A 14,201-nucleotide genomic window follows, 5' to 3' on the forward strand; every position below is an offset into this window, starting at 1 on the left:
AACTTTAAAAATTTATTAAAAAAGAAACTATAAGAGATAGAGCAAAAAAATTTTACAAGTGCTTTCAGGATGATAAAAGAAGTAATTGTACCAATTTTCATCAAAATCTGACATGGTTGGTGTCAAGGCCTGGGTGACTTGACATGGAATGACCCAGACCGCAAGAAAGACGGTCCAACATGGAGTAAAAAATAAGGAGATCGCTAATTGCCATTAGATATTAGAATGAATGTTATGATCAGACACAGTCTAAAAGCGGAGTAGAAAATATTCTGACACAAGGTAAAGTTTCTACTCTTTATGAGTAGCAGTGTGAGAGTCATCTTTGACTTTTTATTCAAAAGAGTCCCAGATAGATCTGATTGCTCTCCAACTGACTGATGGATCTGAGTCAATAATTGATCTCTAGGTTTCCACTCCTTGGTGGTTTTGTTCATTTTCCCCCACTCTGTCCTTCAGGGCACTGAGTTTTCCATCATGTTGTCTTTGTCATTAATAGGCTCAATTTGCAATGTCACATAAACAACAATTGCTGCTGGGTAACCTCTCCTGCCAGTCTCCATACAGGGTCCCAACTTCACAACATTATAGTGGGAAGTCCTTGGGCAGCAGCTAGCTCAAAACCTTGAGAACTTCAACATCCTTCCTATCCTGTGTCCCATTGTGGCACCTACCTTCATTGGCTGCAGATTTCCTACCAGCTTATGTGCTTGATTTTGTTGTGAAGACTACTGAGAATTCCAGCAGGTATTTTTCTTTATTCCTGAGCATTGAGAAGGAAACTTTTTGCTTTCAATGGAAATGATTTTAAGCCCTTAAGGGGAGTACGTACGTCCTATACCCACAGTGTTAAATTTGCAATATTGATGACGCATTATCTTGGAGCCTGTGACAGATAGAGATTTGAAATTTTTGGGAGGTATAGTATCCCTCCTTTTCTGATTACTGAACCATAATCAAAATTTACAGAGAAATAATTAGCTAGTTATGATTTTTTTTAAATGTTGTTCAATATTTTCTTTTAAAAGTCCACTTTTTCTTCTCTAAGTAAAAAACGGTTAGAGGTAGAGATGTTTTGGGAGGTTCAGTTCTCTAAGTAAAAAACGGTTAGAGGTAGAGATGTTTTGGGAGGTTCAGTAGCTGCAGTATACTAAGTGGTAACATAGTGTAAAATTAGAGATATGTATCTGTAATAGTTCCTGAGATAATGGGTCAAATAATTTTAAAAATGTCATTTCCGGCAAATCAAGTTCAAACATTTTATTTGATATTAACTTACACATGGAGGCATGCCAGCTTCTAGTAACAGCCAGGCCTGTAATTAGCATTATCTGGATCCTGTTCTTGACTATCCTGCAAACCAAGAAGCTTGCTTCTTTTCCTGCCTCTTGCTTCTTTAGTCATTTCCTCTGCTGCACGTTGGTCTTTCATGATCCTAAGTCGACCCATTCGCTGAAAGGCTTGCAGTGTGTTGGCACCTGGAGTGATACCAAGTTCCTCTAGTACACCAATTCTTCCCTTTAAATGTTATCACAGCATCACAAACACCCAAGCATAGAGTTTTCCTTCCTACAAAGACATTTTTTGGTATGCGGGTCCAAATTATTGAAAGACTCATTCAGGTTTTGTGTTCGACCATGGAGACATTTGGAAAGAAGGTCAGGATGAGCTAATTCTCTGTATATTGGTTTAATAGCTTCCATCACTGCAGATGGTATGCTATTTTTGTGCCTAAATTGTTCCTCGCTACCCGCTGCCTGAACTTTGCGGTACTTGTACCATGAATCAGCACCAGTGGACAAAGACCATGTATAAGTGTATCATCAGTGGAAGAAAGTAGCCCACACTGCTCGCTTCATCCCTTGTAGGTCATGTGTATTGTTTCTTATTGCCATTCCATAATAATACTGGAGTTCATCAATGTTTCGGTCTGTAAGTCTTCCTTTACCATTTAAAGTCTTTCCATCTGATAACTTCTCTTTTCCTTTTGTCTGCTTCAGTTTTCAGAGACGTGTTCCCTTCCATTTTTGAACGTGGCCCACACATTCAATCTTAACAATGTGCTTATTACCATAAGGTTGGCTTTCCACTACTGATTTGTAAGCTTTTGAATCACCATCCCCCAAGTACTCAGTGTAACACACACCTCTCTCCTGTAGTGAACGTCTGAACATAGAAACAACTGCAGTAGCCTCCACACCCCCACTAGTTCCCTCATAATTCTTAGAACAATTTGTTTTATGGTTTCACTTGTTTCATCAACTGATTTACATTGATGACAGTATTTAGTTAGCACTTCAATGTCTAAAACTTTACCTGTGTCAACACTAGTCCGACAGTTGCAACTGCATTTTTTGATATGTGACCTCTCTTCTGCCATGTGCCATCAACTGCCACAGATAAGTCTGTTGTGTTATTTAATTCTGCTGCTTCTTTAGCAGCAGCTTTCATAGAAGCAACAGCAACAGATTTGCCACATTCACCAATTACTTCTGTGTACTTACTTGATCTGGTTTGTGGGTTTGGCAAGTTCAGTGTTGCACATAATACTTCAGCTGCAGTCAATCCTTTCCCAATGCACCTCATTCCATACAGGAATATAACATTGCTCTCAAACAAGTCATTCTTGCACTTTTCAGAAGTCCAAAATGATGTCGAGAGCCTGCAAACTTTGCACTGAATATCAAGTTTGTTAGCCAGTCCAGTCCTTGCAGATGAGTCCTCAGAGGTGCTAATTTGCCCACCACAAACCTTACATGTCACAGCATCTTGCAAAACCTGTCCTAACACACTCAAATCTAAAAGAACATAACCTAAACTATTTTGATCTTTGCCAATAAATGAATCCTCATGGTCTCAAAGTTTCCTCTTCAAAGCACTAGTAGGCGTGTCCTTATCATGGGTCTATGGAAAGTGTATTTCAGGATCAACACTGGATTCATATTTTGTGATATGCTGATTTCTATGGAAACGTCACTTCTTAAAACAACCCTTTCTTTTCGTCATGTTGAAAAGAGGTATAAGAGCGTATAATAACACACCAAACCACTATGTTTTCAGTTCAAAACTAATGAAACACAACAACCACAAAGTAAATAAACAAAATGCATGTGCTACACCGCCATTTCTGTTTACACAATGCATCCAACCTCTTAACATGAACATTAACATGATTTCAAGGAATAAATAGCTGAAAACCACGGCCTTCTAGATTGAATAGTTCAAGAGATAGAGATACTTAGGCAGGTCAGTGCAGAATGACTGGATAATTTTACAGACACACTATTAACTTTGAAATGATAAAAACTACACTTCCAATTGGAATTTTTTGACAAATAATGCATCACATTATTCAGGAGAGATCAAATATTAATAAGAGATAATAATCCGAAAATGTCACTTTTTGACCAATTCCGCCATACGTACTCCCCTTAATCAAGTGTCACCTGTTTGGCAGACAAATATCAGTCAGTCTTTAAGCGAGACACCCCTTTCAGAGCTGGCCTTTGGGTGGGTCTCACTGTGCCCAGGGGTGGCAGTCCTGTGTGTCTGGCTGCACGGTATTGTAGTACAGGATGAATAACGATGAGAACAGGCAACAACCTTATCCAAATCTTTGATCAGTTATTATAGGTCTTAGAAATACACCATTGGAATTGTTGAAGAAATTTGTGGTGTATTTGTATAGGCTTTTAAACTTGCACTAGGTTTTTCTGGGAAGCTCAGGTACCTAAAATCAGCCTTTATCGTCAAGGAAGACCATCCACACAAAACCGTTAAGGTTTTGGATGCATTGAGAGGGCAATCCCATCACATTTGCAAGCTATTTAGTGGCTGATGACCACTAAAGAAACGTAAATAAATTGCCCTGATAAGACTAAATGAAGCCTCAGATTTGGTGGGGGAAATTCAGTATCAGTGTTTCTGTGGAATAGGTTCGAAAATACTGGTTATGTATTGATTTACTTAATTGCTTTCAACAGATGATATGAGTTGTAATTTTGCAGTTTTACGTTAGAATTGACTGTAATATAACTGCTTGCTGTTCCAGAACTTGTTTACTGTGGGAATATCCTTGAAGATGAAGCTACCCTTCGAGCTTCTGGACTTAAATCTGATAGTACAGTCCATGTTTTGAAGAAGAGAGAAAAAGGTATGTTGCTACTAGGTCTTCTCAGGAGTTTTATCTTTGTTTTTCAGTTGAATATGTATTATCATTAGTGAAAAAAGAGTCACTATATTCAAGTTTCTGATGAGTATGGGATTCGCAATACAGAAGGAATCCTTGTACAACTTTTGTGTGTGCCACACCATCTGTCGGCTGTGATCCATGATGTCATCAAGATGACACACATGCCTATTTCGGGTCATACAATATTGTGACTATGTCACACATAAGGAATGCAAACAGGCACAAATAATATGAAAAGCATTTGATTGGTGAAATAACAGGAAACTAACAGGACAAATGTGGGAATTACGGGTTCTTGGGTGGGGACAAACTATATATGTGGACATTCCCAATAATGAACACATACCGAAAACAACACTTACACAAATATCATTTGAATGAAATCATCAACAAAAAGGGGGGGGGGGGGGAGAATCTGGTATTGCAAGTATTACTTAACCTAGATAGCTCACTGCCATACTACGAACCCATACATAGCTCCTAAAACTGGTACCAGAAATTTCAGTTGACTTATATAGCTCAAGTGAAATCTACAGCATCACAAAACCACACGCAGCTCAACAAATCCAGTATTAAACACTTCACTTCACCTGTATAGCCAAACTGAAGTCCACACTACCACAGCACCAAAACTTGCACACATGTCTAATGTTTAAAACCTAACCTCACCAATGTAGGTGAAATAAGCTCCATACCAGCCAACCACAATCCAACATAATTATCTTCAACTAACATCGCAACCCAAAAATTCATAAAAAAACTGCATAAACACTAATTTCGAAATACAAATAACACGCAGTGTCTGTCAGACCGTCGGCGAGAGCAAACCGCCAGTTCCTGCTACTAATAAGGCGAGTACACCATTCGCTCATTACATATTTTTACGAGCTTCAAACAGGAGCGACTGCAGTAATGGATAGAAACTGTGATTGTTGTGTACAGGTGCGAGTTGAGCTGGTGACCCTTCGCTCACAGCTTCAGGCTGCGTTGGCTTCCGTCACACAGCTTGAGGCTGCTGCCAAGGGTCGTCACTGTGGGGGATCGGACGCGGGGATGTGAGGAACGTCGAACACGTCCTCCAATCGGTCCACTGCTGTGACCTCCCCGTGTACTGCCTGCACTGAGGTTGACCCCTCAACTGTGGTCGAGTGGGAGATCATTCCAAAGTCTGGCAGGCAGCAGAAAACTTTCCGAGGGGCTGATTGTAGGGCTTCCCCGGTTCGTTTGACGAACAACAGGTTTCGAGGATTATCTGTGGCTGACGATGTCTCTGAGCCAGATGCAGTCGTCCTCCCTGTTCCAGGGGAAGATTCTCGGCCCACAGGGTCTGGGCATTCACGGAGGGTGGGTTTGCTGGTAGTTGGGAACTCCAATGTTAGGCGCGTAATGGGGCCCGCCCCTTAGGAACATGGCTGCCAAGGAGGGGCAGGAAGCTAGTGTGCACTCAGTGTGCATTCTGGGGGGAGTCATTCCGGATGTGGAAAGGGTGACTTCCGGATGCCATGAAGAGTACAGGGTGCAGCCAACTGCAGGTGGTGGTTCATGTCGGTACCAATGATGTGTGTCACTTTGGATCGGAACAGATTTTGTCTGGTTTTGGGCAGTTAGCAGAAATGGTAAAGACTGCCAGTCTTGCTTCCGAGATTAAGGTGGAGCTCACCATCTGCAGCATCGTAGATAGAACCGACTGTGGTCCTTTGGTGCAGAGCCGAGTTGAAGGTCTGAATCAGAGGCTCAGGCGGTTCTGTGTGTAGGCTGCAATTCCTTAACTTGCACCCTCGGGTGGTGGGTTTCCAGGTTCAGCTTAATAGGTCAGGAGTCCACTGCAAATAGGAGGCGGCTACACATGTAGCGGGGTCTGTGTGGAAGGGACTGGGCGGTTTTTTAGGTTAGAGGGTCTCAGGGAACCACAGAACAGGCGTCCATCAGAAAGTGGACAGGTAAAACACAGTAAGGTAGTTGTAGAAACAATTGGTATTGTAGTTATAAATTGTTGTAGCTGTGTTGGGAAAGAACCAGAGCTCCAAGCCCTAATAGAAATCACAGAAGCTAAAATAGTTGTTGGTACAGAGAGCTGGCTAAAGCTGGAAATAAGTTCAGCCAAAATTTTTTCAAACTTTCTAACAGTGTTCAGAAAGGATAGATTAAATACAGTTGGTGGTGGAGTATTTATTGTTGTCAGAGGTAGTTCGCCTTGTAGCAAAATTGAAGTAGATAGTTCATGTGAAATAGTATGGGTAGAGGTTATACCTGACAATTGGAGTAAACTATTAATTGGATCGTTTTACCGACCTCCGACTCAGAAGACATAGTTGCTGAACAGTTCGAAGAAAACTTGAGTCTCATTTCAAATAAGTACCCCGCTCAAACAATTATAGTCGGTGGTGACTTCAATCTATCCTCGATATGCTGGAAAAATTATACGTTTAAAGCCAGTGGCAGGCATAAAACATCATCTGAAATTGTATTGAATGCTTTCTCAGAAAATTATTTTGAACAATTAGTTCATGAGCCCACTCGAAGCGTAAATGGTTGCGGAAGCATACTTGACCTTTTAGCAACAAATAATCCTGGACAAATAGTGAGTGCTGTGACGAATACAGGGATTAGCGACCACAAGGCAGTTGCTGCTAGGCTGAATACCGTAACACCTACAACCATCAAAAAGAAACACAAAGTATATCTATTTAAAAAAGGCTGATAAAAATGCTCTTAACGCCTTTTTAAGAGACAGTCTTCACTCCTTCCGATCTGATGTAAGTGTAGAAAAGTTGTGGAATGTTTTCAAAGAGATAGTATCAACAGCAATTCAGAGATACATACCGCATAAATTAATCAGAAGTTCGAAATATAACTCTTACTTCAATGCGAGATGCTTTTAATAATTTTCACAACGAAATTCTGTCTCGAAATCTGGCAGAAAACCCAAAGAGATTCTGGTCATACATAAAGCACACCAGTGGCAAGATGCAATCAATACCCTCACTGCATGATAACAACGGAGAAGTGACTGATGACAGTGCCACTAAAGCAGAGTTATTAAACATGGTTTTCCGAAACTCCTTCACCAAAGAAGACAAAGTAAATGTTCCTGAATTCCAATCAAGAACAACTGCCAAGATGAGAAACATAGAAGTAGATATCCTTGGTGTAACAAAGCAGCTTAAATCACATAATAAAGACAAGGCCTCCAGTCCAGATTGTATACCAGTCATGTTCCTCTCGGAGTATGCTGATAAAATAGCCCCATATTCAGCAACTATATGCAACCACTCGCACACAGAAAGATCCGTACCTAAAGACTGGAAAATGGCTCAAGTCACACCAATACTCAAAAAGGGAAGTAGGAGTAATCTGCTGAATTACAGGCCTATATCACTAACGTCGATTTGCAGTAGGGTTTTAGAACATATACTGTATTCAAACATTATGAAGTACCTCAAAGAAGATGATTTATTGACATATAGTCAGAATGGATTCAGAAAATATTGTTCTTGTGAAACACAACTAGCTCTTTATACTCATGAAGTAATAAGTACTATCAACAGGGGATGTCAAATTGATCCCATATTTTTAGATTTCCTGAAGGCTTTCGACACCATTCCTCACAAGCGTCTTCTAACCAAACTGCTTGCCCACGGAATATCGCCTCAGTTGTGCAACTGGATTCGTGATTTCCTGCCATGAAGGTCACATTTTGTAGTAATAGATGGAAAGTCATAGAGTAAAACAGAAGAAATATCCGGCATTCCCCAGGGAAGTGTTATAGGCCCCTTACTGTCCTGATCTATATTAACAACATAGGAGACAATCTGAGTAGCCGTCTGAGATTGTTTGCAGATGATGCTGTCATTTACCGTCTTATAAAGTCATCAGATGATCAAAACGACTTGCAAAATGATTTAGATAAGATAATTGCATGGTGCGAAAAGTGGCAATTGACCCTGAATAAAGAAAAGTGTGAAGTTATTCACATGAGTACTAAAAGAAATCGGCTAGATTTAGATTATGCGATAAGTCACACAAACCTGAGGGCTGTAAATTCAACTAAATACTTAGGGATTACAATTACAAATAACCTAAATTGGAACGATCACATAGATAATATTGTGGGTAGAGCAAACCAAAGACTGCGATTCATTGGCAGAACACTTAGAAGGTGCAACAGGTCTACCAAAGAGACTGCTTACACTACGCTTGTCCACCCTATTCTGGAGTATTGCTGTGCGGTGTGGGATCCGCATCAGGTGGGACTGACGGATGACATTGAAGAAGTACAAAGAAGGGCAGCTTGTTTTGTATTAACACGAAATAGGGGAAATAGTGTCACAGACATGATACATGAATTGGTGTGCCAATCATTAAAACAAAGGCATTTTTCGTTGTGACAGGATCTTCTCATGAAATTTCAATCACCAGTTTTCTCCTCCAGTTGCGTAAACATTCTGTTGGCACCCACCAACATAGGGAGAAATGATCATCATGATAAAATAGAGAAATCAGGGCTCACACAGAAAAATTTAAGTGCTCATTTTTCCCTTGTGCCGTTTGAGAGTGGAACGGTAGAGAGACAGCATGAAGGTGGTTCATTGAACCCTCTGCCAGGCACTTTATTGCAAATAGCAGAGTAATCACGTAGATGTAGATAGTAAATACTAGTCCTTGGCCTGAAATGAAACAACTTTGACCACCTCATACCTTCTCCACAAATATGACACTTCTCATACATGACAATTACACTGAACAATTGAAGAAATTTAATCATAGTCAACATGTCATCCCCCACTTGTGACATGCAGCAGTCGTCTCATAAACTTTGTTGTCGTATGTATAACTAAACAAAAAATGAAACACAAAACTAAATCACCAACTATAAACTGCAAACCACATTAGTAATAATGAAAGGGAAAGCAAATGTATTGCCCATTACTGACAACATCTAAATAACTCACTAACAGCCACAAACATTTCAAATATTATTCTTAGAAGCAGCACTAAAGAAGTTCAGTAAATCACTAACATCACTCACAAACAATTTAGAAACATAAGCGTCCCTCACTAGAGACCATCACTGCATACTCCAAGCCCTCTGCAAAAATGATCTGTTTCAATTATGTTGTCACCATAATGTCACCTACCACCACAAAGTTACTTCATGGGTCAAAGCAGACAGTTGGTACCACAAACTTTGGTTGAACCACTGTAGCAGTATGAGTTATTACTCCCTCTAATTTCTGAAATTTTTCTGGTATGCATTTCCTTATTTGGTATCTGGATAATAGTGTCTGACTGACACGATATTTCAGAAGCATATGTTTCCATCACAAAATGCTGTCAAAATTGCTGATTGTTACCTGGGACCCCTCTCACCACCCCCAGGGCTATTTTTCTAATCCATTGCCCATCTATATCTACATGGATACTCTGCAAATTACATCAAACCACCTTCACAATAATTCTCTGTTATTCCAATCTCGTACAGCACCCAGAAAAAATGAACATCTACATATTTTCATGTGAGCTCTGGTTTCTCTTATTTTATTATGATGATCATGTCTCCCTATGTAGGTTGGCGTCAACGAAATATTTTTGCTTCTGGAGGAGAAAATTGGTGACTGAAATTTTGTGAGAAGATTCCACCACAGCGAAAAATGCCTTTGTTTTAATGATGTCCATCCCAAATTTTGTGTCATTTCAGTGACACTCTCTCCACTATTTTGCAATAATATAAAACGTGCTGCCTTTCTTTGAACTTTTTTTGATATACTCTGTCAATCCTACGTGGTAAGGATCCCACACCATGCAGCAGTATTCTAAAACAGAGTACAGACAAGTGTAGTGTACGCAGTCTCTTTAGTAGATCTGTTACAGTTTCTAAGTGTCCTGTCAATAAAATGCTGTCTTTGATTTGCCTTCCCCACAACATTTTCTGTGTGTTCATTCCAATTTAAGTTGTTCATTGATTTTGATTCCGTTGAACACTTGTGTGGATGAGCTCACACTTTTCCTTATTTAGGTTCAGTTGCCAATTTTTGCACCATACAGGTATCTTTTCTAAATTGTGTTGCAATTATTTTGATCATCTGATGACTTCATTGGTTGATAAACGACAGCATCATGTGCAAACAGTCTAAGACGGCTGCTCAGGTTGTCTCCTAAATCGTTTATATAGATAAGAAACAGCAAAGGGCCGGTAACACTATCTTGGGGAACGCCAGAAATCACTTGTGTTGTACTCGATGGCTTTCTGTGAATTACTAAGAGCTGTGACATAACTGAGACGATATTCCATAAGCACGCAATTTCACTATGAGCCACTTGTGTGGTACTGTGCCAAAATCCTTCTGGAAATCTAGAAATACAGAATCAGTTTAAAATCTCATGTCAGTAGCACTTAACACTTCATGTGTGTAAAGAGCTAGTTGTTTTTCACAAGAATGATGTTTTCTAAATCCGTGTTGGCTGTGTGCCAGTAGACCGTTCTCTTTGAGGTAATTCATAATGTTCAAACACAATATATGTTCCAAAATCCTACTGCATATCAACATTAATGATACAGGCCTGTAATTTAGTGGATTACTCCTTCTACCTTTCTTGAATATATGTGTGACCTGTGCAGCTTTCTAGTCTTTGGGTATGGAGCTTTCGTCAAACAAACGACTGTATATGATCATGAAATATGGAGTTATTGCATCAGCATACTCTGAAAGGATTGTTAAATATGGAGTTACTGCATCAGCATACTCTGTAAGGAACCTAACTGTGTACAGCCTGGACAGGAAGACTTGCTTTTGTTAAGTGATTTAAGTTGGTTCACTACTCAGAGGGTATCTACCTCAACTTAATGTTGGCAGTTGTTCTTGATTCAGGTTCAGGAATATTTACTTTGTCTTCTGTGGTGTAGGAATTTCAGAATTCCGTGTTGGTACTTCTTCTTTGGCAGCACTGTCATCGATAGTATTTCCATTGCTGTCGTGCAGAGAAGGCATTGATTATGTCTTGCCGCTAGCATTCGTCACATATGACGAGAATCTCTGTGGATTTTCTGCTAGGTTTTGGGACAAAGTTTCATCTTTGAATTCAAGTCACGTTTAGTCTACACTTATATTGTTAATTTGGAAGGAGTGGAGATTGTCAGGAAGGTCTTAAGTGCATTTTTATCTGCTTTTTTGAATAGGTATATATTTAGAGGATTCAATCTCACTATGACAACCCTGTGTTTCATAATCCCCGTATCTGATTTGATGCTTGTAATTAGCTCAGGATTATTTTTTGCCACGCTGTCAAGTGTGCTTTCACAGACGTTTACTATTCGCATGTGCTCATGTATAAACTGCTTAAAATAATTTTCAGGGACTGCATTTAGCACAATTTTGAATGATTTTTTATGCATACCTCTATATTTAAACATGTATTTTTGCCCACATATCGAGGGTACATTAAAGTCACCACCAACTAAATGAATCTGATACGTGTTTGAAATTGAACTCAAGTTTTCTTTGAACCTTTTAGCCACTGTATCATCTGAATTGGGAAGTTGGTAAAACGATGCAATTATTATTTTATTCTGGTTGCCAAGAATGACCTCTGCCCATTCTAACTCACAGGAACTATCTGCTTCAATTTCGTGACAAGGTAAACTTCTTCTAACAGCAACAAACATGCCACTGCCAACTGTGTTTAGCCTGCCCTTTCGGAACGCCGTTAACTTCTTCACAAAAATTTCGGTTGAACTTATCTCCAGCTTTAGCCGGCTTTCAGTGCCTGTAACGATTTGAGCATCAGTGGTTTCTATTAGATCTTGGAGCTCTACGGCAGTTTACAGCTGTTATACCAGTGGTTTCTGTATCTGTGTTCTTCCTGTGTTCTGCATGCACCCGTTGAGACTGAAGCCCTTTTTGAATTTCCTCGAGAGCCTCTAACCTAAAAAAACTGCACACGCCACGCCACGCCACACCACACAGCACCTGCTATCCATGTAGCCACTTCCTGTATGCAGTGGACTCCTGACCCATTCAGCGGAATCCAATAGCCAACCACTCTATGGTTCAAGTCAAGGAATCTGCAGCCTACACTTTTGCAGAACCATCTGAGCCTCTGATTCAGACCCTCCACTCAGCTCTGTATTAGAGGTATGCAATTGGCCCTGTCGACTGCTGCAAATGGTGAGCTCTGCTTTCATCTCACAAGGAAGACTTGCAGCCTTTACCACTTCTGTTAGCCACTCAAAACCAGAGAGAATCTCTTCCAATCCAAAGTGACACACATCATTGGTACTGACATGAACCACCGCCTGCTGTTGGCTGCACCCTGTGCTCTTCATAGCATCCAGAAGGACTCGTTCCACATCTGGAATGACTCCTCACAGAGTGCACATTGGCTTTCTTCCCCTTCTTGGCATCCATGTCCCTAAGAGGCCGCAGAATGTGCCTAACGTTGGAGCTCCCAAGTACTAGTAATCCCACCCTCTGTGATTCCCTGGATCTTGCAGACTGAGAGGTTTCCTCTGAAACAGGACAGGCTGTTGCATCTAGCTGAGCAACAGCGTCAGCTATAGATAGTGCCTGGAACATGTTTGTCAGACTAACTGGGGAGGCCTTACTTACGGCTCTCAGGGAAGTCTTTCACCGCCTGCCACATCCCGAGCGACCTCCCACTCGACCACGGATGAGGAATCAAACTCAGTGCGAGCAGTAACTGAGCTGGCCACAGGTGATGACTGATTGGAGGCCTCAAACTTGCTGGACATTCATTGGATCCTCGCAGCCGGTCCACAACAGTGATGGCCATCCACTACAGCTTCAAGCTGTGTAACAGGAGCCATCACAGTCTGAAGCTGAGAGTGAAGTGTTACCAACTCGGCCCACATTCGCACGCAACAATCACAGTCCCTATCCATGCTAAAGACCACGGAAAGCTGCTCTACTCATACAGCTGGACTATTGACATGTGTTGCAGAACTCTATTGTAGACCCTGACGAAAACAGAAGGACTGTGTCTAATAAATTAGATTAATACACAGAGATTCGGAAACCAAACTACCGAAGCAAGACTGAATAATTCGCTCCTGATTTGGCACTTGTAATAGGTCACAGAATTGGTTTACTTTCCAAAGCAAATGAAAACTCAAGGACTGCGTCGATTAGATATTAAGTTAACATGCAGAAACTCGGGGACCTAAACTACCAAAGTACACAGATGAAATTGTACAATTCGCTCCTGGTTAGGAACTCCTAAAAGTCACAAAATAGTTTACTTCCCTGAGGCTGCTCTGGTTCGGTCGGTTGCCGCTGCCCTTGTCAAAACACTAGTGTTGAGGATGTATCATTAATCCATGTCCTGTTACACTGCTAACAGTTTGTATGTGAATTTTATTCTGCTCCCATAGCATGTTGTGTTATAAATTGTGCTCTAATTTTTAAATTATTTCCTGTGTAGTTGTAGTGTCCCATTTGTGGTCCATATGACACACAGAGTGATCTTGCACTAAATCAGCTCATCCTACTGTAATATAAAACTCACCATGGAATTTGAAAAAGGTGGGAATATACAATTTCAAGAAACTGTTGTCAAGTGAGGGGTGGATGGGTGACTGCACACATCAGCAGCCAATGCTTTGTGACATATTTAGACATCTGTTGTCATACAACACAGAAGAATAGTGTATTGGAGATAATGGTCCAGTCAGATATGTACTGTATCAAAAGGAAAATTCACTTGAGAAGGCTGTTACATTGCAAGGAGACACAATTTCCGGCTAATACTTACCTTCAGGAGGTGAAGTTCAGAATATTAAATAATAATAATAATAAATATTAAACTAACCAAGCTTTTAGAACAATTCATTCCTTGTGCAGGGAGGGGAGATGGATAGCTGGGAAGGTTAGGAAGAAGTTACAGGCCATTCAAGCCCACATTGTGAAAGGGGCTCACATGTTTGGAGGAGACAAAGATGTAGGGGGTGGTGTCAGAGTTCAAAGATTGTAAATTGTTAAGCCCTCTTGACAGC

General features: G+C 40.6%; 1 protein-coding gene across 1 annotated transcript in view; it reads left to right on the plus strand.

The window, feature by feature from the left end:
• Positions 1 to 14,201, plus strand: part of LOC126412534 (ubiquitin-like protein 7) — a 69,110-nt gene that overhangs the window by 8,121 nt on the left and 46,788 nt on the right. Inside the window, exon 2 of the mRNA XM_050082177.1 lies at positions 4,052 to 4,153. Within this exon, the coding sequence (XP_049938134.1) occupies positions 4,052 to 4,153 (102 nt within the window). The remainder of the gene's footprint in view (positions 1 to 4,051; positions 4,154 to 14,201) is intronic.

The sequence above is a fragment of the Schistocerca serialis genome, chromosome 7, assembly GCF_023864345.2.
Source record: "Schistocerca serialis cubense isolate TAMUIC-IGC-003099 chromosome 7, iqSchSeri2.2, whole genome shotgun sequence".
Taxonomy (NCBI): Eukaryota; Metazoa; Arthropoda; class Insecta; order Orthoptera; family Acrididae; genus Schistocerca; species Schistocerca serialis.